The sequence below is a fragment of the Apis cerana genome, linkage group LG8 (genome assembly GCF_029169275.1).
Source record: "Apis cerana isolate GH-2021 linkage group LG8, AcerK_1.0, whole genome shotgun sequence".
In the NCBI taxonomy this organism is placed as follows: Eukaryota; Metazoa; Arthropoda; class Insecta; order Hymenoptera; family Apidae; genus Apis; species Apis cerana.
The window spans coordinates 7,350,871-7,374,497 of record NC_083859.1 but is presented as its reverse complement, the minus strand read 5'-3'; the positions used below and the strand labels follow the sequence as shown (position 1 = coordinate 7,374,497).

Genomic DNA, 23,627 nt, shown 5'->3' with positions numbered 1-23,627 from the left:
CCACCAATCGCCGAATCCGCAGACCACAATTCGGATAATCACTCGTCGATCGAGCCTTCCACCAGCACAACGCGATATTTTCGACCTTCTGAATCTCGCAATCGTGTTTTCAGAATGCCAACTCTCACGAATTCCATGCCTCGGCAAAGGATACACACATAACCTCAAAATGTGTTATTGCAATATCTTGAATTTGATTACACTTTTTTCGACAGATTTGCTTTGAATCTTGAAACTTATCTCTCGTTTGTTATCGTGAAAATTGCGAATTGTGTCTGCAACATGAAATAATTCTACCACGTTGTGATAAATTTTTGCTTTCGATCGTAGAATTTAGGTTAGAGCGTGGTTTATTTTAAGCTTGAGTAAATATAGGTTAGATTATTTCCTTGCACAGCTGAATATTCATATTTTTCGTAGTTTAGTTAAATTTTCAACTTCATCCCATCGAAATTCTAGTTACTAATTTTAGAACTAAAATCATCCTTTACCATTACATATTATTCGTATGCGAATAAAATTCTCCCCATGAACTCATTAGCAAACTTAATCGGTACTGTACCTTCGAAAGCACGCAACATTCCTCAAAGTTGGTCAAACGTATATATGTATATATACATATACACACATATATATATATATAATGTAAATCCATTTCGAATTACGACACCGTAGCACACGGTATCCAATCGAAAGTCAAATAAAGAATTTCAAGCGAGCGAGCGGAAATTAATTAAAAGAGATTCGAACGTGGCTCGAAAATACGAAACCTAACCTTACTTTACACCGTAGAAAAGCGAGCGGCGAACGAATCGAGCTTCCAATTCTTCCGAGCAGTCAATTAGAATTTAGTCAATTAGAACGTTCCCGGCCCGTTATCGAGGCGATTCGTCTCAATTTCCGCGGGTCTGCCGACCGATTTCATCCATTTCGCATCTGTTGAATCTGGCGTGTCGCCAACTCTCTCTCTCTCTCTCTCTCTCCTTCCTGCAACAACGTTAACTTCTTGTTTCTTATTCCGTGGAGCCGGGCGTGCGTTCGACAGCTCGCCAAACTTCCTTATCGACCGATTATCGACTTAAATCGACTCGAGTGGTGGAAAAGAGAGATGGCTTCCGACGGATGTCGTGTTGCATCGATTCGAACGGAGCGGGAACGAGGCGGTGAAACGGAAAGTATCCAAATGCGACGAGATAATTGCGGAAACGTGTTGAAAAATATTCGTGAAATACTGGAATCGAGATTTTTTTCTTTTAAAAATTGTAACAGTTATTCGATTTCACGTTATCGAGTTGGAATTTGTGTATTTTTATGATGTTTTAGTTCGACGTAATATCGTGTCATATCAGAAATTCTTTAATTAAACAGCTTTTGGTTTCACTTTCATCGAGAGTGAAATTAATTCTCGTGCTCGACCGATTGAATAACATTTTATTCAATTCGATAGACGAAAATATAGTTAATTGATCTCGACTTTTAAAGTCTACGAATTAAGAACAAATTCAAAGTATCTTATCTTATAATTCTGAAGGGGAAGATTTTGAGAGTGTTTAAAAAAAAAAACAAAGATTCCAATGCTGGGATCGTTTTAAAAAATAGAAGAGGAATATCGTTGGAAGAGAATTCTTGAAAGAAGAACGTCAAGAGAGAATACTTCGAGTTTGTGAATGGCAACGAAGTTTGTTGTTTCCTCCAAGGGGCAGAGTGTCCGTCGATCGAAATAGCGAGGAAACAAGCGCATGTGATTTCAAAGGCAAAGATGGCCGATTCAACCCGTTAGATAACTGTGCACAACACAAGCTCTCCACGATTCTTGAAACGAGAACGCATGCGATTGTTATCGACATCCGTCCAAATCCCACTCGAGCTGTATCCCCATGAATCGAGCATACTTTTTCTCGTACGAATGCTTGGCAACATGTTGCTCCAACGATATCCTCTGCCCATCATAAATCATTCTTTTTCAGTCTCGTTTGCAATGAAATGTTTTTGGATGTGAAAATCTATCTTTTCATTCGTTATCTTGTTAAGAATCGATGGATCTCCAATTTTTAATTTTCTGTCAATTCCAAAAGTTTCAAATTATTATATAAAATATACGACTTGCACTTTGAATATCAAGTACTTTTTTTTTTATATGTACAATCTGTAGATCTCTGTATATATTTAAATATCATACAAACATCCTAGCAATCTAATAACGAGATCTTTCATCTCGATTCTTCTCGTGATTTTTTTCAATTTTACCGTTCAATTTATTTTCGAAATTTTTACAATTTTTCAATTTCCATTTTCCAAAGCGAAGAAAAATTTTCTAAAGATGTTCTCGTTTTTATATCCTTTAATTTTTTACATATTTTTCACAAATTATTTGTAGTTTTTACGAATCATTCCAACTTTTGGCATTCTGGAACGTAGGAGATGAAGGATGGAATTTTGTTAAAAAAAAAAAAAAAAAAAGAAAGAAATTTACATCTCTAGGGAGAACTCGAAAACTCTCTTTTGCTAATCACTGGACCAACGAGATCCATCCATTATGCATCTACGTGCACGTTTTTCACGAACATAACCTCACTTTCGAAAAAGTATTTGACGCGTACGATATTTCCATTAAAAAGCTGTTACAAGCTTTATAACGAAAATTTACAACGAATCCCTCGAACGTTAAATTAATTATCTTTCCACCATTCGATGACACGATGAAAGCTTTTTAACATAAACGTTCACAATTGTGCACCATTGTTTCGCACAATCGGGGGTTGATTGTGTTTGGCGCAGCCATTAGATGATTTAGGATTACACGATTAACGACAGACAGCATAGCGCAGCAGCCCATGAATATGCAATGCTTCTTGTTTCCATTTTCCATCATTTGTACAACCGGCCCAGTTTTCCGAATTGATTTCATACAGCTCGACCGCCATTTTCTCACCAAACAGTGTCACGTTACCCGTGTCAAAATGGCGTCACGTTACACTTTCATCCGATCTTCAGTTTACGTTTCGCCGCAAATTGTTAATAAGAGATGAAAAAATATATACGTCGCGGATCGTCTACTTCGCAATCCGATACTATAATCATTCATAATCATTTGGAGAGAAAATTGTATTGTACTTCGTAGCTTTACAAATTATTATTTCCTCAATTATCGGTAAAATGAGAATTATTGGTATTTATAAAATTCCACCTATAAAAGGCACTTATTATATCTATATCACGCTATGTAAAATAAATTCGAGAATATTTTCCTCCGAATTCATCGAATCTCAATAAAAGTATTATAATTTCCAAAAAGAAATCCAAGCCTAAATCCAAGCAATAACATCAATTTTTTGCAATTATCGATTACACATAAATCTTGTCTTAAATCCACTTTCTTCCACAAAATTAATTTAAAAAAAAAGAACGAAATCGTGCGAAAGAAGGAAGACATAATTCACTATAGACGACGAAAAAATATCACGATCTTTAGACCCACTCTTTTCCAAACTTAATAAAAAAAAACAACGAAATTACAAAAAAGAGAGAAGAGAGAAAATTCAACATCAAAATCCAAATAATTCACTATAGACGAAGAAATATCACGATCTTTAGACTCTTTTCCAAACTTAATAAAAAAAAACAACGAAATTACAAAAAAAAAGAGAAGAGAAAAGATTCAACATCGTCCAGAAAATCATCAAAATCCATCCAAGTAATTCACCATAGACGAAAAAACATCACGATCTTTAGACCTACTCTTTCCAAACTTAATAAAAAAAAAAAACAACGAAATCACGCGAAAGAGGGAAGATCACATCATCGTTCTTAAGCGTCCAGAGACGAATCAGAGACGGATTCTTGGATCGTGCCAACAACTGGTTGGAAAACAAGTGCGGAATCGAAGAGGAGGTGTATGAAATAGCGAGTGCACAACATATTGGAGGCGCAGCTGGCTGCGGATATACGAGCCAATGTATACTAACGAGGTAATCTCTGGCTACCTGACGTTCCACCTATCGTCATACGTTGCGCTACGAGGCCGCAAGAATGGATGCGGCGGAACAAGCCATGGGAACCGGCCATGCTGGAATTCTGCCAGTGATTGGCCAACACATTTTGCACACAGAAACGGAAAACGTTAGCAACAGGGGAGGAGGGAGGTCGGCTAACGCGTTCTTGATCGTGCGATGGATTTTAATTACGATCCAATTGCGACCCTCTTCGAATTCCGATTCTTCCATCCGTTTTTGTCCGCCATGTTGCCGGCTCGCAAATATAATTTACTCGAGTACAATCTGCGGGAAAACTCGGCCCGGAATCTTGATTAATGTACGCGTGTGAAGCAAGAAAATTGTAATTGCGCGACATTAAGAGTGGAGATAATAAAATGTGAAATGGAATTAATGCATCCCTCCCGTTCCAAAATTCTAATTTTCAAAATAACGAATCTATAATATATAATACTGAATCTAAAATATAATTTATTATAATGAATCTAAGAATATATAACAATAAATCTAAAAACATACGATAATGAATATATAATAAGCTAGTTTCAAAATAAGGAATCTAAGATACGAAAATATATTAGGCTTAGTGGATCGAATACATCGAATAGAAATATATATACTTGGAGTAAAGGAGCGTCGAAAACTATAATATTCAATAACAAGTTCGAATAAAAAGAAAAAGAAACCGTTATCCTTCGACTCGGTTAATAATTCATGCCGTAACTAAATCGTGATATCATTTTTATTACTTCCATTTATTTTGCTCACGGCGCGTTAAACTGCACGGAAACACGCATAAGAATGATGTCACATCGTCGCGCGTGTAAAAATCACGAGTTTTATTATCGCGCCTTCCAACTTTACTATCACTTAAATCGTGCCTAAAGGGGAATAGCTCCAAGGTTGACTCGACTTTGACGACTTGTTTCGCAACTCTCTATCCTCTACGATATATTGTATATACATATAGCTTGTTCTGCTTCCTTTACAACTTTTTCCACCATCGACGTTTCGTTTTCGCCCCCAAAGTGTGTCAACGACCGATTATTATCCGACGCGAAAATGGAAACGTTCCCAACGTTCTTCATTCTCCTCCTCCGATTATTGCGGCCGAAATATCGGCGATAAACGGTTGGATAAGCAAATTATATCGCTGCCAGACGACTTCTCATTCACTTCTATGTATTTCTGGCCTCCATCGTGAGAACGAACGAAATCATCACGATTTCCCCAATTTATTGAAAAATTCATTGAATACGACTCGTCGACTCGAGTTATTTATTTATATTGTAAATATGATGTATAAATTATACGTCGATCGTTGTGTTATTATAATTAATACATTTGTGTTTTTAAATATAAAATTTATAAGATTTTTTTTTAAAATAATTCGAATTCGTGGCGAATGGATGTACTTGAGAAAAAGTTAAGTTAAGCAAATCGATCGTACTTTTTCATTCCCTTTGGAATTAACGTAAGAGAATAATAGTCCATGTGCATATTAACGAGCGATAATTTTTCTTTTCGAATATGTATTTGAATGTGAAAATCAAGTAAAAACATGTGGTATGAATAAATCGATCATTCGTTATAATAACGTTGTTTTAATTTTCTTCGAATCGAACGAGACAATTTTAACAAAATAATCCAATACAGATAAATATAATTTCCGGAAGAAACCACTCTTCGTAAGATTTTGAATCCTCGTGGAAAATGGGACACGCAAAATTTGCCCAATAGGATCGATAATTGCTTACTTTTCGAGAAGACAAAAAAAACCGACGTTTCTCATTAACTCGATAAGAAAAACTTCTCACGTACACAAGTATACACAAGCATGATCGAAGATTCGATACCGATCCAACGCTGATCAATTATTAAGCTCGAGAGAGCTCGAATGAGCGAATCAGAGTTACGGCAAATTGATATTTTTAATTTCGTTGACCCAAAAACTTCTCGTATCTCGTATTATGGGACGATGGAATTCGATGGAATTAAGTTATTCAGAGGGGAGGGGGACGTAAATCCCTAATTCTTTGGAGAAAATTCGAAGAGCACGAATAAGAATAGATCCGCAATTAGACTTTAAGCAAGGGCCGTAAATTGTCACGTAACGCTTCTGGATGGGATTCGTGATGTTGTCGAATCGCGTGCCTTGTCGAAAAAGAAAAAGAGAGAGAGAGAAGGAAAAAAGGAAAAAAGGATGCACGAACAGGTTGAAATCGGAGCGCGATCGTGTCGCGCGCGGATTTTTTCGCTGTGAACGACGATCATCGCGTTACCAGGCTCCTCGATTTCGTGGAAACACGAAACACATCGTCACGTGACAGATCGAATTCATTATCGCATCCCCAATCCCGTCTTTCTCGAAATTCCTTCCTCCCTTTTTTGTTTTTATCGATTCTTCGATTCTTCGCGAAAACGAACGGCCCGAGAGTCGTCACGTTAACAATTCGAAAATATTTAACATTTTTTTCCTTCCTTCAAATTTCAATTTTCACCATCAGACCATCTTTTCGATCCAATCAACTGATATAAAGAGGACAAGAAAGATTGAACACTAATCGATATTAATATAGTTAAAAAGAAAAATTAAAAAATCAAATCTGGTCCCACACGGATAATTTTTTCATAATTCAATCAGCAATAATGCCGATAATCGAATGAAATTTGAATCCACTTTCGGATCAACACATGCTTTCCAACTTTTTCAATCGCTCGATACAGCAACGGAGATTATAATTCGCAAGGAAGAAAGAGAAAATCCCCGCATGATTTTTCCACGTATCGAGTTTGCCAGCGTTTTAACTCGATGGGATACGAGATGAGGTAGGGGCGAATCGCAACAGCTGGCCCGGTTGTCGATATCAGATTAAAGGATCGAAGCGAGAAACCGACGGAAGAGAAGATTACATTCGTGTTCCGAGTGATACGAAGGCTTGCCTTCGTGGGAAAAACGCGTCTCTAACCCTCCATTTCAAAAGGAGGAAAGAAGAGAGAAAGAGAGAGAGAAGAAAGGAGGGAAAAAGATAATTAACCAAGTGCTTTTTCCGCGGAATTCTTTATGACGCTTCCAATTATCCGATGCGTCGGTCATAAACTGAAAAAGAGTTGAAAAAACGCATGTTTCTCTATCTCTCTTCCTCTTTTTCTTTTTTCCTCCTTCTATCTTCAAATGGAAGTATCATTGGGAGGTTTCGAATCTCGTTTTTTTCTTTTCCCTTTTTCGCCGAGGAAAAAAGCCACGATGATGCATTTCGAGTGAAAGAGAGAAAGAGAGAGAAGTCGACCTGTTTCTTTCTTTCATCTTCTTTCTTCCTTCCTCTCTTTTTCTTTCCTTCGCGTCAATGACACGCCTAGACGTTATATATACAATCACCGGGTCGAAAGGAAATTTTTCTACCCAAGGGAAAGGAAAAGTATGTATAACGGGTGTGGAAAGCATTAGGGGAGGAATAATTAATGAACTTTCTCCGTGAGAAACTCTTTCTTTCTCTCTCTCTCTCTGTCTCAGAATCGCCTAATTACCTATTGCATCATTCATAAGTGCGCGAAAACTGTTATTCCCTCTCCTCCACCTCCTCATCCGTGTAATTACATCGCGATGGTTAATCACATTAGCAGACACAAGTTGAGGAACGTTGAGGAACAAACCGGAGTATCGATCAGAGAACGACGGAGAAATTCTGGCGAAATATCTCAAATTTTCCTCTGTGCTTCGCGTTCTCAAGTTATTATAAGCGAATATATATTTATATATATAGTCAAACGTAATATGTAAAAATTGTGCAACTTCGTTAGAAATTTTAATTAAAGGGAATTGAAGGCAATTTGTTAAGGAGAAGAAAGGATATTTCTCAGAAAGTGAATTTACAAACGGTATTTCTTCTTAAAATTTAGATGGAAGGAATGAACGAAACTTGCGAGAAGGAAATTTTGGAAATTTTATTTATCGAATAATGCAAATTCAAAGGAAGGATTGCGTGGAACGTGATCGGTAAATGGGTTAAAAGGATAACCTAATTGCTCAACCGATAACGTATACCGCGAAATGTAGTTCCCTCAAAGATTTAAAATGATAGAACCGCCTTTGAAAGATACGAGTAGCCGAGTCATTAACGAAAGGCGGGATTAATTAAAGGAGTGAACTTTTTCACGGAATTCCTTTCCCGAGAACCTGTTTAATCATCCGATGTACTACTACCCGTTAGAAAACCGAGGATTAGTTCGCTGGATCGCCTCCAGTTATAACCCGAGAATTCATGGACGTCATATAAGGCTAATTAGTCGAAATGATTTTAATTAAAACCGCATCGAGAACCAATAGCCTCGTTCCTCTGGCTATTGAATTTTTTCCTACCCCTATCTAACTCTTTTTCGATCACCATAAAATCATTTTTTTCTTTTCGCGCTACTAATCCTATTACTTTACCTTCGATTTTTCCATATTTGAAAAAATTCTTGAGAAATTAATCTTTTCTCGATTTGAAAACTTGAAATTTGAATGGAAATGAAGATGGAAGGCGGAAAACGTTTGTTAAATATACAGAAAATTTGGAAAAAACGAACTCGTGAAAATCGAAGATTTGAACCGAAGTCATTCGGATGACAATTCCAACGTTTTACCCACTTCGCCGATTCGTCTACGTTGTTACGACTCCTAATTATTTCGTTATAACTTACACAAAAGACTCGTAATTCGATACGAAATTAAATCAAAAATACCACGAAAAAGAATTCTCTATTCTCCGCTATTCCTCGTGGTCCATCGATAATGAAAGCACGTTTTAAAAACGGAATAGGGAAAATCGAGATATAAAAGATTCATCGAATCTTCCATCGAAAACGTCGTACTTTGGAAACCGGATAAGAGAAACTGCATAATGGAAACGACCGAGGGTTAAATAGGCCGACCGTGCCTCTCCTCCCGGATGACCTTAACCCTTTGACGAAACATATCTCGAGTAGCTGGCTTCGTGACACGGAACGAAGCCCTTCGGCTGTCTGTGCCTTAAAGCGGAACGACTGGATGCGAGTGTTCGATACGCGATAAGGCACGTGTTTTTCCCTCTTAGGACATGTTAATTTCTGTTGAAAAAAGAATCGATCTAACCTCCATTTAAACACGTGGCAAGAAAATTCCAAGCGATAATTACTACTATAATTAATCCAATAATAATTCAAAGAAAAGGATCGACTGACATAGTGCTTTTCTCGAAGCATTATTATTTCATTCGTTTCGCAATAATAATTATATCCATTGCACCATATAAAATTCTTCTTGCATTTCTTATGTTGCAGTCCCTTAATTTTCCCAAAAAGATTATTTTATTCTCGTATTCCAAAGTTAATTGCTCACAAATTTCTCTCTTTTTAATCTTTTTTAATCTTCTCGATCGTTATGCGAGCAGCACATTCGATAAAGAACTTCTATTTACGAATTAATACTTGTGTATCCCACGTTAAGAAATACAAACAAACGATCAGTTCAATAATAACGAACGAGAGTAATTCTTATTAATACCTCGAGAGCCACGAATCGATAATCCAAGCCGCGATCGTAATCCTCGAAACAGAAATCCTGTTCATCGTTTCAATAAGTCCCCCAAGTGAAATATCGTTTTAAATTCAGAGATACAGTTTCCAGTACTGTCTCTTCCCCATCGAAACAAAGAAACTGAGCATATAACACGAACGAACCAATCTATAAAGCGACACTTGTTCTCACGATCGAATCGTTTGAATATGATCGATGAACAGTATCGATCGGTGATCGCGTCGACGAAAGGAGGAATTTAAGCATTCGCGTGACTGACTCCATTACCTTGTTGTTAATGAGCCGCGAATCTTAATAAAAATCTGTCGAGGGCCGCGTTAACCACGCTGTAGCGTGCCACGCCTAATGGCCACGAACACTTCTTGCACAAATCGTAGCGATTCGATCCTCCGATTCGTGAAAGAGAAAACGAGCCGATCTTGTTAGATTTAAACAATGTTCATCGATGGAATGAAATATACCAGGATATTTCCACTTCACAATTTTTGTTGGCAATCACACAGCAGACAGCAGTGTGGAAGATTTGAAAAATGATTTCCATCAACGAAATTATGTTAAGATTATAATCCAAGATTGAAGTATTTTCGAAACTGTTGATTATTTCGATGTAATATTTATATTAAAATCTGGTATTTTCATCTCGATAAGTTTCTTTGGTAGAAATTTGTAATAGTGGAATATTTATAATTTGAATATTCAAAAAGAATGATTTTCATTTACATTAAAGCTACGTTAAAATAATAGTTCAAGATTGAAATATTTTCGAAATTATTGATTATTTTGATATAATATTAATATATGACAATAATGGTATATTTAACTTACACAGTAGCCACTGCGAAATATTTCTACAAGTGTCTTTGACAGAAGAAATTTTTAATAATGGAAGAGTTATTTGAGCATTTAATTAATTAATTTGAATATTCAAAATCGTAAAGTGAGATATATATACTACATTTCTTTAATATAAATTTCTAAGAAACCAATTTTGATTTCCTGGAAAGAAATCTCGTTGGACTTAAATCATAAAAATAATTTTCATTTACGTAATCGTCCAAGATTGAAATATTTTCGAAACTATTGATGTAATATTTATATTAAAATCTAATATTTAATTTATTCGTATACAACTATTTCGGTTCCGTAAATTTCTTTGAAAAAATTTGTAATAGTGGAAGGATTATAATTTGAATATTCAAAATCGCAAAATGATAATCGTCCAAGACTGAAATATTTTCGAAAACCATTGACTATTTGGCTCGAGAGCGACAGCTCTTTATTTATACTGGATTTTCATAATTAATAAGAGGATTGATTTGTGAATTTGTGAATCCACTTCATTCCTTCATTAGAAAGGATAAAATCACTTTATGATATATGTAAGACAATCGTAATGCGTCAAAATCACCTCGACTTGCCTCGACTTCTCCCGTATTGAAAGAGATCATACTTTTGATATAATACTCGATACAATTGCTATCTCGACCAACACTCGAATTACGAAATTACGAATTATAAATTGAATATTGACGAGGAATAAAGAAAATTTTTACGTATCGATAACGTTAGACTACTCTGGATTCTAAGCTAATCCAGATTTACAGATTGTTTTGGATAATTATTCCAAAATTACCAGCATTCGTTCCTCCTTCTGAAACTTCTTTCCACCAGTATTAATCACTTTAAACAAACAATTGGTAGCTCGGAGAATTATCCGGAATATTTAATTAAAGATACCGCGTTTGAACACCTGTTTAATCATCTGGGATCAGATTGATGGTGGAGCAACGACTCCGACGAGGCTTAATTCGCTGGTAAATCATCCAGAGAGATACGAATGGTAAATTGTTTGGGGCTAAGTTCGGGACAGATTTGGATCACGTTCGAACGAGATTCGACTTATCCTCCCTTATCAAACCGCCAGTTCGTATCACGAACGAGCTTTACACCCATAAATTATCCCATAAATTTCGAATCTTGGTAATGGATTAACGCGTGACAAAATTTTATTCTAAATTCGGATTCGGGCAGTGAATCGTCAGCGTTGAGGGTGGGTGGGGCATTAAAACGATTCCTTTGGGATTCCCTCGCGATACAACATTCAATTAATTCGCGCCGCTGCGATTAAATAATTCCAGCAATTAAGAAGGAGGGATTTAAATTGGAGCAAGTTTCGAGGTGATAAATTTTTTTCCCCTCCGCGATAAATCGTTCCTCCCCTCCCCATTGTTCGAAAACCGGGTGGCTTAATATCCACCATCCTTGTAATATCGTGAAAGATATTCGTAAACCGCTGTTATATTCTCCATATAAATGAATCGATACAAAGGGGGGAAGAAAGGAAGGGAAAAGATACAAAAAAAGGGAGAAGGAGAAAGGCTACGATGAACCCATTTGGAAATATCGATAAAAATAATTGGAGGGGGAAAGAAAAGGGGAAATAAAGTTTCTCAATGGGCAGCTACGATATTTATCGATCCTTAAATGATCCTTAAATGAAAATTTGATAGCTGTGCAACGGATTCGAACAATTCTCTTCTGAAAAGCTTCGATTTTGGAATTTTAATTCGAAAAGTTTGATCCAGAGAAAAGCTTGGACAGACAGAGAGAGATTCTCCTTTTCTTTAGGATATCGCGTTTATTTCTCCGCGTTATAGAATTTAGAATATTAATGAGATCCGTTTCGTGGGTGGCGCGTGCGAAAGGGCGAGTCGAGTGACGAGAGAAAATAAATTCGTTCGTTCGGAGACGAAGATCTATCCAGATCGTACGATTTTCATTTTCTGAATATTCATGAAATCGCGGCACGCGAGTTGATCGTCTTAAAACGGCCGAGGAATTTCGATGAAATGCTGTTCCACTTGCGGATCAACGATAAACGCGCCCCCGCACGATGCACGCAAACGCCGCAGTAGCGCGAGTCGATCGTTTCTCGGGCATTCGTGAAATTTCACTTCTTCCCCGCCGATCGACGAATATAAATTCGACGTGTAATAAGGAGAGATACGGTAAAAGCTGCGAAAGAGTTTTTCCAGAAGAAGAGCTCGTTTAAACTTGACGTTTTCGGATGTCTTCTAAAATTTTTAAAAAAATAGGAGAGATAAATAGCGAGAGATTCCCAAAATTTCGAAAAGTTTTCGAAAATAAGTAAGAGATTTTATATTTATCTCGAGCTTTCTAAGAAAATTTGAAAATGAAGGTGCCTCTATATCTTGTTTCAAAAAGTTCTCGAAGAAAATAAATAATTTGTCTTAAATTTTCTAAGAAAATTCGAAAATGACGTTCCTCTATCCTCTGAATTTTGAAAAGTTTCGGAAAAAATTCGAGAGCGAATGAAGTTAAACGAGAGATTTCCACGTGAATTTTCCAAAAGAATCGATCTAAACTTGCGATCTACGATTGCACGGAAAAAAAAGAGCGACTCGATTATTAATTTAATAAGTAACGCGTTACACGAATATTAAAACGAGCGTGCGAAGGGAATAAATGGAAGGCGAAAGATTAAATAAAATTTAGTCGGGAAAGCAAGGGGGGAATGAATATCGCGGTAAAGCTTAATGAGGATAGAAACAACGAGAGAGGACATTATGATCGGGCAGTCGCCTCTAATTACCGCGCGTAGGACTTTCCTCATAATTTCGTTTCGGTTAATATCGCGCAAAGGGCGATCCATTATTCGGTTAATAGCCGCGCTATGCGAATTTACGCTCGTATTATATAATCCTACAGCCTCGTCCATGTAATTATCGAAGCATCGTTTGATCTGGTTAATACCGGGTTTCGTTTCCAAGGAACCGTCGTCAAACGTTTCTCGCCCATGTTCTTTCATCCAACGTATGTATATATATATACACACGCACGAACTGAGAATTAATCGAATTTTTATTTGTTATTAAATGAATCGTTATTTTATCGTCCTCTTTTTGACTTGCCGATAAAATTCAATCGTATCTCTCAATTTTGCTCTCTTAAAATTGAATAAATAATGAAGAATAATGATAAGAGGATTATATATATATATTTCCAACAATTCGTTTCACCATTTTTTCATTCGCGTCAACAACAAAAACGCAGCACGTTTCATTTTTTGCAGCAATCGGTATCAAGTATCGCGATACCGTTTCCCTGAATGGAAAAATTGTAGAGATATATACAAAAAAAAAAAAAAAAAAAAGAGAGAAAAACGCGATTACAATTTTTCCAACAGTTCGTTTTATCATTTCTCACTCGGGTCGCGACAAAAGTCCGAGAAAAAAAGAAAGAGAAAAAAAAAATCCAAGCAAAATCGTTAATCGAATACCAATATTTACGTTCTCCCGTAAATTGAACACTTATTCAAGAGGGATAGATTTATACAGAGAAATGGATTCATAATATAACGATTCGTTTCTATCTTACTTTATTGTCTTATTTTTCCTCTATTTTTTTCCCTTTTTCCTTTTTTCTTTTTTTTTTTTTTTGCGTCACAACACTGGAGTATTTTTTTTCCTTTTCTCTCTCTCCAAAAAAAAAAAGAAGGGGGGAAAAAAAACGATTCTCGTTTTCCCCGCATACGGAACAGAATGTAAATAGAGAGGTGGCAACGACGAGTGGGACTGCCAGTTTTTTCCGGAATACGGGGGGAGGAAAGGGGAGGAGAAGCGAGGAGAAAAAAAAAATAGAGAGAGCTTCGTTTGTCCCTCCCATAACTACCTTTTTCCCCCTCTCCCTCTTTCCTCTTTCCTCCTTGTTTTTTTTTATTTATGCAAATGGCACATTTGAACCGGTGGAAATTCTGAAGCGGGGTCGAAGTGAAGCCGGGTCAAGGGTGAAGGGGACTTTCGCTTTTCATCCTGCCCAATTTTCAACGCGATGATTTCGAGTAAATCCCTCTCCTCTCCCTCCTGAATTCCACGCTGAATTCACTCCTCCTTGTTCTCCTATCTTTTTTCGCCATTCGCGCTTTATTTCTGAATTTAATTCCGTCCCGTTGAAAACAAAAGGGAGAAAATCGACGTCCATTAATCGTCGAACCGTATTGGAGCGAGATACGAGATAGGGGAAAAATATTAGGTAGAGAGAGAGAGAGAGAGAGAGAGAGATTGTATAATACGATGGTGGTTTGGATTTATTTAATGCTATTATTCTTCTCGTAATATGGATTAGATTTGTAAGATGATATAAAAAGAAATATTGAAAAGACATTTGGATAATTGGTTGAAAAAAATATTTCGATTTTTATTTTTATTTCGTCCTTAAATTCTTCCTCTGGTTTTTTTTTTAAAGATTCCAATCTTGACTCGATGTACGTGGATGTGTCTGTAGGAAAACAAAATTTCTTCTTTTTCCAATTTTTCGACTCTCGTCTATTCTTGAAGTGTTTTTTTTTTTCTTTTTTTTTTTACACTTACTGAAGTTTCCTTCGAGAAGAAGAGAAAATAGAGAAATATTTTCCGTGGATAGGGGAATGGAAGAAAAAATTCCGACTTTGTAACGTAACACGATCGACACGAGGAAGATAATCCCTCGGCAAAATTTTGTTAAATTTTTCGATCTTCACAACTGGAGCTCGTTCAACTGGAGGAAAAACAAAAATCGAAAAATATTTTCCACGGAACGTAACGGAGTGGAAGGGAAAAAATTCCGAATTCAATTCCGGATCCAACCGTTTCTCCCCGTCAAATAGTTCGCTAAATTCTTCCATCTTCGATTCTACGCAAGCATTTCGAGCGACTTCTTTTTTTTCCTCGAGAACAAAGCGAAAAATAATATTTTCCACGGATATATAATGTTCCGTTAAAATTCGGCCATTAAAATCGCGATTAAGAAGCAGGAAATGGGGGGAGGAGAGGTTGAAGAGGGAGGGAAGGGGGTGCGCGAAGAATTTGAATCCGGCTCGCTAGATTTTCCAAAGTTGGCGCGAGTTGCTCGTCGGGAAACAGAATTGAACCTTCTCCATGTTTGAAAACACGCCATGTTTCAACGCCAACTTCCGTTCCACCACTTCATTCCTCTCCAAACTACCCCCGTCGCACCCTTAATTTCCCGGATGGCGGAAGATTAATTAAACAAATCCCATTTTCAATTTTCCGTTCACCTCAGCAACTCAACCTTCGACACTGTTTCCTCCCTCCTCTCCCCTCCCCTTCATCTTCCATCGTTATTTCTGTTTGCTTGCACGCGTTTGTTCCCTCGCAAACATATCCTAAATTCGTTCGTCAAGCGTAGATTTTAATATGGAAGGAGTGCTTGTTCCTTTACAAGCGAGAAAAAGATAGTGCTTGGATAATAATCTCGTTTTCTTCTTCTTTTTTTGTCGCTTTTCGTGAATTTATAATAATTCAGGGGCAAAGGAAGCACGTTTTCGTGAAAATCGAATTAATTTAACGAGAAAAAATCATCCACGTGTGTTTATTGTTTCTCATTTCACACAAGTGGATTAAAATATTTAAGTTGGAAATGAAAGTAAATTAGATTATCCAAGTAAATGTTAAACATGATTCAAAGTTGGAGTTAGGTGTGAAATAAAATATCTTGGTTAAGTGGATCATTGAATAGAGCTGGATAAACTAGAATAAAGAAAATCTGATATGAAACTTAAAAATTGGTTATTTACTTATTAATGTTATATCTAATTTCTATTGTAAATTTAAGTATTAAGAAAATATAATTTTGGATTATCTACAATCTCACTTTCAACATTCAATCTAATTTAAATCTATATTTGTGAATCTGAATATTGGAATGTTAGAATTAGGAAAATATTATTGCTGTGGACCTATACCTATACCTATATCTAATCTGTATTACATGTCTGAAATATTAGGTTAGAAAAGCACAACTTTGAATATATAACCTAGAAATTGAATCTCATTTACAAATATTTATATCTAACCCAATTATTTCTAAATCTAGAAATCCATCAAAGTATTAAGAACACATCTTTTTGAATAAAAATTGAATCTCATCTCTAATTTAAACCTATATTTATGAATTTGAATATTTAGGTACTAGATTAGAAAAATATTACTACTTTGCATAAACCCTTATAAAGAAATAAATAAAATCATCTTACCTATACCTAATCTGTATTACATGTCTGAAATGTTAGATTAGAAAAGCACAACTTTGAATATAACCTAAAAATTGAATCTCATTTATAAATACTTATATCTAACCCAATATTTCTAAATCTAGAAATCTATTGAAATATTAAGAAAACATCTTTTTGAATAAAAATTGAATCTCACTTATAATGTTCAATATAATTTAAACCTATATTTGTAAATTTGTATATTGAAGTATTAGATTAGAAAAACTACTGGACCCTTTAAAGAAATAAATAAAATCATCTTACCTATACCTAATCTACATTACATGTCTGATTAGAATGTTAGATTAGAACAGCACTAGAAAAGCAAAAGTATTAAAAAAAACATCGTTTTGGATAAAGAAACTGAATCTAATCATAATATTTCTTGAATCTAAATATCGAGATACGTTAGATTAAGAAAAAAAAGAAAAACCTAGAAATCGTATCTTACAATGTTGTTATCTAATTACGTTAGCTAACAGCCCGATTTGTACACATTCTTAGGTTAGGCTGGTGATAAATGGTCACGCCTAAAGGGCACGGTCGTGAAATTACCATGTTCAACCCATGCACGGGGATATCGTTAAGCGGTTCAGCATTAGAGCGACACTCAATTGTCAGTCGCAACGTGAATTTGCACAGGTGTCAGGCGCAAGATATCATATCGAACGGTAACTCTGAATGGGCCAAATTACTGATGCAAGTAACGCATATATATATATATATCGCGATGCGTCAGATCAACCCAGAGTTACGTGAAATGAATTCATCTCTATCTCTCTGAAGAGATATCGATTATCTGAAGAGACTGTATCTTTCTCCGTCCAGTAATCTCTCAGATCGCTCATTTTCCCGTGCAAAATCGCGAACTATTCTTTTACATCACGCACGCTTGTGTAATATTAAACATGATACAATTTAACACGCAATTCAATACTCGCGTAAATATACGGAGAGGAAGAGAAATGGCGTAATAATTGAGAAAATAAATTTAAAAATTTCGAATGTTATATACGATATTTTTCAAATTGTAAGTAAATTTTTTTCAAATATAAATATATTTAGGATAAAAGAAAGACTGGATGAAATTATCGACGTGTATATAATTTGAATGAAAATTGAGTGCGTGTAAATTAATTTTTTCAGATATGATGCCTAGTTAGTAATCCTTGAAAGGATTATTGATATGTTAAGAAAATTATGATAAATATTTCAAAAGTACAATATATTTTCACAAGGATCGAGTATTTGAACGCGTTTCAATAATAAAAAAAAAAGGAAGAAACCTCGCAATCTCTCTTCTATTCCATATTTTATATCTAAAAGAACGTTTCGCGGATGATCTACTACCTTTCTCTTTGGGTATAAAATTAAATCTTTGCAAAAGTGGATTCGAAAGGGGGAAAGTAGGTTAGCAGTGATTCTACAAAAGAAAGTGGCCACAATCTTCCTAAAACCGATACTTTATGCGATCTGGCTAATCGTGGCCGGTACCTACACGTTTCCAATTACCACTAGAAGGATCCCTCCTCTTTTTCGAATAGTTCAGGCTATCGGGGGTAACGAGAGGTTCGGTAATACGGGTTTCCCGAGAGCCAGCTATCGACCGACTGACATTTAAAATCGTTTCGAAGCGAAACCTTCGGACAGAGAGACTTATCCAATTTACGAAACAAAGGGAAGATTTAAAAAAAAAAAAAAAAAACTTAGGAATTAACCTTTTAATTATCCTATCGCTTCTCGTCTTTCTTTTGCTTTTAAACTTCGAAATATGAAATTTTGTTGTTATTTTGATGCGACTGAAAATGTTATAAATATATTTATTACAAAAGAATTAAGGAATAATCAAATTTGATTGAATTTTAAACAAATTAAAACCAGAAGATTTTTGAAGCAATTTCCAGTTCCAATTTCTCGAAAGAGAAAGTTTCCAAACGAATCCGATGATTCGTTCAAAAGCGAGAAGAACAAATGGAGGCTCGTCAGATTTTTCTCCACATTGCGCCCAACGAACTCGATTAATCATTTAATCTCGCGTGATTGCATAATTTTTTCCTTTCTTTTCTTTTTCCCTCCTCCCTCCTCATTGAGAAAACCCAACAGGTTCACCCGTTGTTCCGTCGACGCGATTCGAGGATCGAATATTCGAGGAGAAGCTCGAATAAGGGTGATTTATGATCCAGAGAATAATCATCGAATATTTCAAGCGAGAGAAAAAGAGATATCGAGATGGTTTAAATCGAGAAATATATATATATATATATACGTATGTATACTTAATTATATCTCGACTCCACTCGAGAAACTTAAGTTATTAATGGACATTTGACTCGTGGAAAATCGAAAATCGTATTTCTTTCTGACCGACACCATCTTCGTATACGTTAATATTTCACGCTCGACGAAAATTTTCCTCGAAATTATATCGTTCAGAATATACTCGAAGTAAAATTTTTCTTCTTCTTCGATCCTTGATTCAACCCTCGAAATTTTCCCTCAAACTGCTCTCAATAAAATTCGGACAAATACAAATTCGAGGATCTGATTTCGTTTTTCTTTTTTTTTTATCTCCACCGCGCGCGCAGCGAGACGTTTATTATATCCAGATCCCCGAGGCATTTAGCAAAGGTTAATTAGCCAGAGTGGGACGACGCGCGGTTTTAAGAAAGCCGTGGGCTTTAATAATTCTCTTCGAAAGGGCGGGCTTGTGTTAGCCGCGTCCGCGGCTTTTCATTAACAAGAAAGGGAGGATCACCCGCCGATATATATACTGGGGAGGGGGTTTTATTATCCAACAGCGATATACGATACGCCGGAACCATTGTTCTCCTCCTTTCTTCTCGTCCAGTCCTTCTGGACGTTCCTTCTGACGCGAATATACAAAATTACCCATCCAAGAGTTTCGAAACATCCCTCTTCTTTCTTTTCATTCAGTCCTTCGTTTCTAAAATATATAAAAGTATCCAGCTAAAAGTAACGAATATTTCGAAACATCTCTCCTTCTTCTGACGCGAAAAAATATATAACTATCGGCTATCTATAAAATAACGAACATCCCTCTTGTTTCTTTTCATTCAGTCCTTCGTTTCTAAAATATATAAAATTATCCAGCTAAAAGTAACGAATATTTCGAAACACATCTTTCCTTCTTCTGATGCGAAAAATATATATAAGATAATTATCGGCTATCTACCTAAAAGTAATGAACAATTCGAAAATCCCTCTTCATTCAGTCTGGACATTCCTTCTGACGCGAATAACTATCAGCTATTCCATAAAAGTAACGAACGTTTCGAAACACATCCCTTCTTCTTCTTTTGACGCGAAAAAAAAATATATATATATATAAAACATCCCTCTTCTTTCTTCTTATTCAGTTCTTTCTGACGCGAATATATAAAATTATCCATCTAAAAGTAACGAACGTTTCGAAACACATCTCTCCTTCTTATATCTCTATAAGATAACTATCGGCTATTTATCTAAAAGTAACGAACAATTCGAAAAATCTCTCTTCATTCAGTCTGGACATTCCTTCTGACGCGAGAATAACTATTAGCTATTCTAAAAGTAACGAACGTTTCGAAACACCTCCTCCTTTCTTCTCATTCGATCCTTCTGGACGTTCCTTCCGAATACAAATAACTATCTAAAACTAACGAACGTTTCGAAAAAAAAATACGCACAACAATCGGGTAAAGAAAAAGGGGGAGAGAAAGAGAAACTCACCCTCGTTCTCGTTGTTACCGATAAGTATCTCGGTATCCTTGAAGTCGGCCTCCCTGAGCAGATCGAGAGGATGCTTGGGAAGGAAGATACCGTCGATGGTCGGCGCCGAGGGGAAGCCTAGAATTCCCCAATAACTGTTCCACTGTTGAACGGAAATGGTCTTGGCGTCCACGGACCTCATACACGCCATCACCCTTGCCGGATTCTCGTTCAGCATGGTCGAGTTGCATCCGCAATCGTCCACCAGTATCCTCGCGACCTCGTTCGCCTTCTCCCCGCTCATGTAACTCCAGGGAGCGTTGAGGGTGCCGCTCTGCAGTATACCGCGGCGCACCAGGCCCCTGGTCACGGGCGAGATGAGGTGCAGGGAGACGGAGCTGCCGCCCGCCGACTCGCCGAAGATCGTGATCAACTCCGGGTCCCCGCCGAACGCCTCGGCGTTGTCCCTCAGCCACCTCAGGGCGAGCGCCTGATCCCAAAGCCCCATGTTCCCGGGCGCCTCCTCGCTGTTCGTGAAATGCTTGTTCAGGTACAGGAAGCCGAACGCGCCCACCCTGTACTGCATCGAGGCTATTATCACGTTGCTCGTAGCTGCCATTATGTCCGCGTTGTACACGTCCAGGGTTGCCGTGCCGCTCATGAACCCGCCCCCGTAGATCCAGACCAACAGGGGGAGCAGGCCGTTCCTTGGGCCCCCGTTGCTCCCCGGCGAACCGTCCCCGGAACCCTTGTGCCTGAGCCTGTACTTCTGAGGCACCCATATGTTCAGGTACAAACAGTCCTCGGATATGTTGGTGTTCGGGTTCCACATCTCCTCCCCCGGGAAGCCGGGGAAATACTCGTATCTCTCCTGGTAGCAACTGTTTGGCAACACGGTCGCGTTCAACACGCCGTGCCACGGCTCGATCGGCAACGGTTTCCTGAAACGGAGGGGGCCGATCGGGGGTTTGGCGAACGGTATCCCGTAGAACACGTGCACCTCCTTGTCCAACACGGTGCGGGGGAAGCCGCGCACGAGGCCGCTGGTCGTCTCGACGACCAGGGGATCGTTGTGCACGTTGCCCCTCTGCGAGGACACTGCGTTGCCCCTGGCCGGGCCTGTGCACGAGGAGAGAAGGAGGAACAGGAGCAGGATCCTCGTCGTCATGTCGATGATGGGGGTGGATGGATGGTTTTTAGGAGTAGGTTTTTCTTTTTTTTTATTCCAGGCAGAAGGAGGATATGTGTGTATGTGTGTGTGTATGTGTGTGTGTATATCCTGGCGAGGAAGGAGAGAGAGAGGCTCAACAAGTTAGCGAGTGGGGGACCGGCCGTGGGAGCCGGCTTTTGCGCGGAATCCTCCTCCTCCTCTCCGTTCGCCTCCGCTCTCTAACCACGCCGTGTCTCCCCGTGTCCCTCCTCTCTCACTCTCGTCGCTCTATCTAATTCACCGTGACCTTAACACGCACCTATATATCTATGGATTGTATGTACAACAACTTTTGTATATATGTATATATATATATATACACGCACGCGCGCTCGATATCACCTCTTTTTCGTATTTTATTTTCCTCTCTCTCTCTCTTTCGAAATTCTCTTCTTCGCTCGTCTCTTCTTCTTCTTCTTCTTCTTCTTCTTCTTCTTCGTCTCGGTGGTTTCGTTCGTTGGAAGGGTGGAAAAGGAGATCACTGGCCGGCAAAAAAAAAGGACGATTCGCAAGGACGCGCGACTGCGTCGCGGAAAGGCGAAGAAAGGGATCGCGCGCAGATCGAGGCGGGCAAGAGGGTAAAATTTTCGCGCGGCGGCCGGCGAGCCGCGTTGCACGGGGTCGACTGATGGAGGCGGTAGAGGTGGAACGGAGTCGAGGTGCGCGTTTGCCTGGTAGCGGTGGTGGTGGTGGTGGTGGAGGTGGTGGTGGTGATGGAGTTGGCGCAAGCCTCGCGACCGTGCATAGCGATGGCCATTCGATTCCTTTCCTGCTCCAACTTCTCGGCCAATTTCATTCTTAAAAGATTGCCGTCCCGTTCGAGAAAGTTTTAAGCGTTTTCCAAGTTTCGAGAGGAGGGTTCGCGATTCGGGAGAAAGTAGCGGGGGTGGGTATCGTCGAGTTCCGTTTCCGGAACTCCGTGTTGATCGAGCGTTCATACCCATCGCTAATCGCGTCCCACCATCCTGTTTTCGACGTGCACACGAAATCTTTCGGTAAAGTTTAAAAAAAGTTTCAACGAAAGTTTGTTTCCCCCCTCGCGATTTTCTCTTAGGATCGGATACAGAAATCGGTGAGTTCGTGAATTTTCGTGAATCGATCCTATCGCTAATCGTGTCTAAAAAAATTGATAGGGATATCTATCAATAAACTTTAAACGTTTTTCCAAAGTTACTTTTTCGATATAACATTAGAATTCTTAAGTAAATATGTTTCCTAATCGTATAGAAATCATCTCATTTCCAAAATTTCCAAGATTTCGAAGATTATTCCCCACAATTTTATCAAAATATTTGATAATCGTTAAATGTAATTTTAAAAATATTGTTTGTCCTGTTAATCGTTTATATCCCTCGCTGATCCAAAGATTTTCGTCTCATTTCAAAATTTTCAACATTTCAAAGATTATTCCTCGCAATTTTATCAAAAATTCAAATATTCCTGTCGATCGATCGTTTATATCCATCGCTGATCCAAAGATTTTCATCTCATTTCCAAAATTTCCAACATTTCGAAAGTTATTCCTCGCAATTTTATCAAAAATTCAAATATTCCTGTCGATCGATCGTTTATATCCATCGCTGATCCAAAGATTTTCATCTCATTTCCAAAATTTCCAACATTTCGAAAGTTATTCCTCGCAATTTTATCAGGATAAAAATTAAAGTATCGTTAAACACATTTCCAAAAATATTACTTGTCTTATTTATCGATCGTTTATATCCATCGCTGACAATATACAGTAGGTCGATCCTCGAACGCTGTTCTTGCTGTCGTTTGGTCCATCTACACTCGTACCAGTTTCAATCTCGTTCTTCCGTCCTTTAATCACTCTCTGCAGAGCGAAGAAATCGCATCCTGGTTAACGGGATCCGCGTTAACAAGCGACGAATGAAATTCGAAAATCGTCGTTCTCGAAGGGAGAAGCTGAATGAAAATCAAAGGAGGAAACACCTCTGTTCGAATTCGGTATCCTGCCACCGCCTTAGGGCGATTAAAATTCAAGAAAGGATAAATGGAGAAATGGATTTACTCGTTTGCGAAACGTTTCCACCGTATCTTGAATTATTTTCAAGAAGGTATAACACA

The 23,627-nt window shown here is 37.8% G+C and overlaps 1 protein-coding gene across 5 annotated transcripts in view; it reads right to left on the bottom strand.

Moving 5' to 3' along the window:
* LOC108003899 (acetylcholinesterase) overlaps window positions 1-22,975 on the bottom strand; it is a 139,010-nt gene extending 116,035 nt beyond the window's left edge. For 3 of the 5 annotated variants that reach the window (XR_009830915.1, XR_009830916.1, XM_062078529.1), the window contains exon 1: window positions 20,351-22,809. Coding sequence is in view for 2 of the 5 variants with exons in the window: in XM_062078529.1 (XP_061934513.1) it covers window positions 20,351-21,497 (1,147 nt within the window). In the remaining 3 variants the exon portion in view is untranslated. Of the gene's footprint in view, window positions 1-20,350 lie in introns of all 5 variants that reach the window. The other 2 variants (XR_009830914.1, XM_062078528.1) reach the window with 2 other exon arrangements.
* Between the last annotated feature and the right edge of the window lie 652 nt (window positions 22,976-23,627).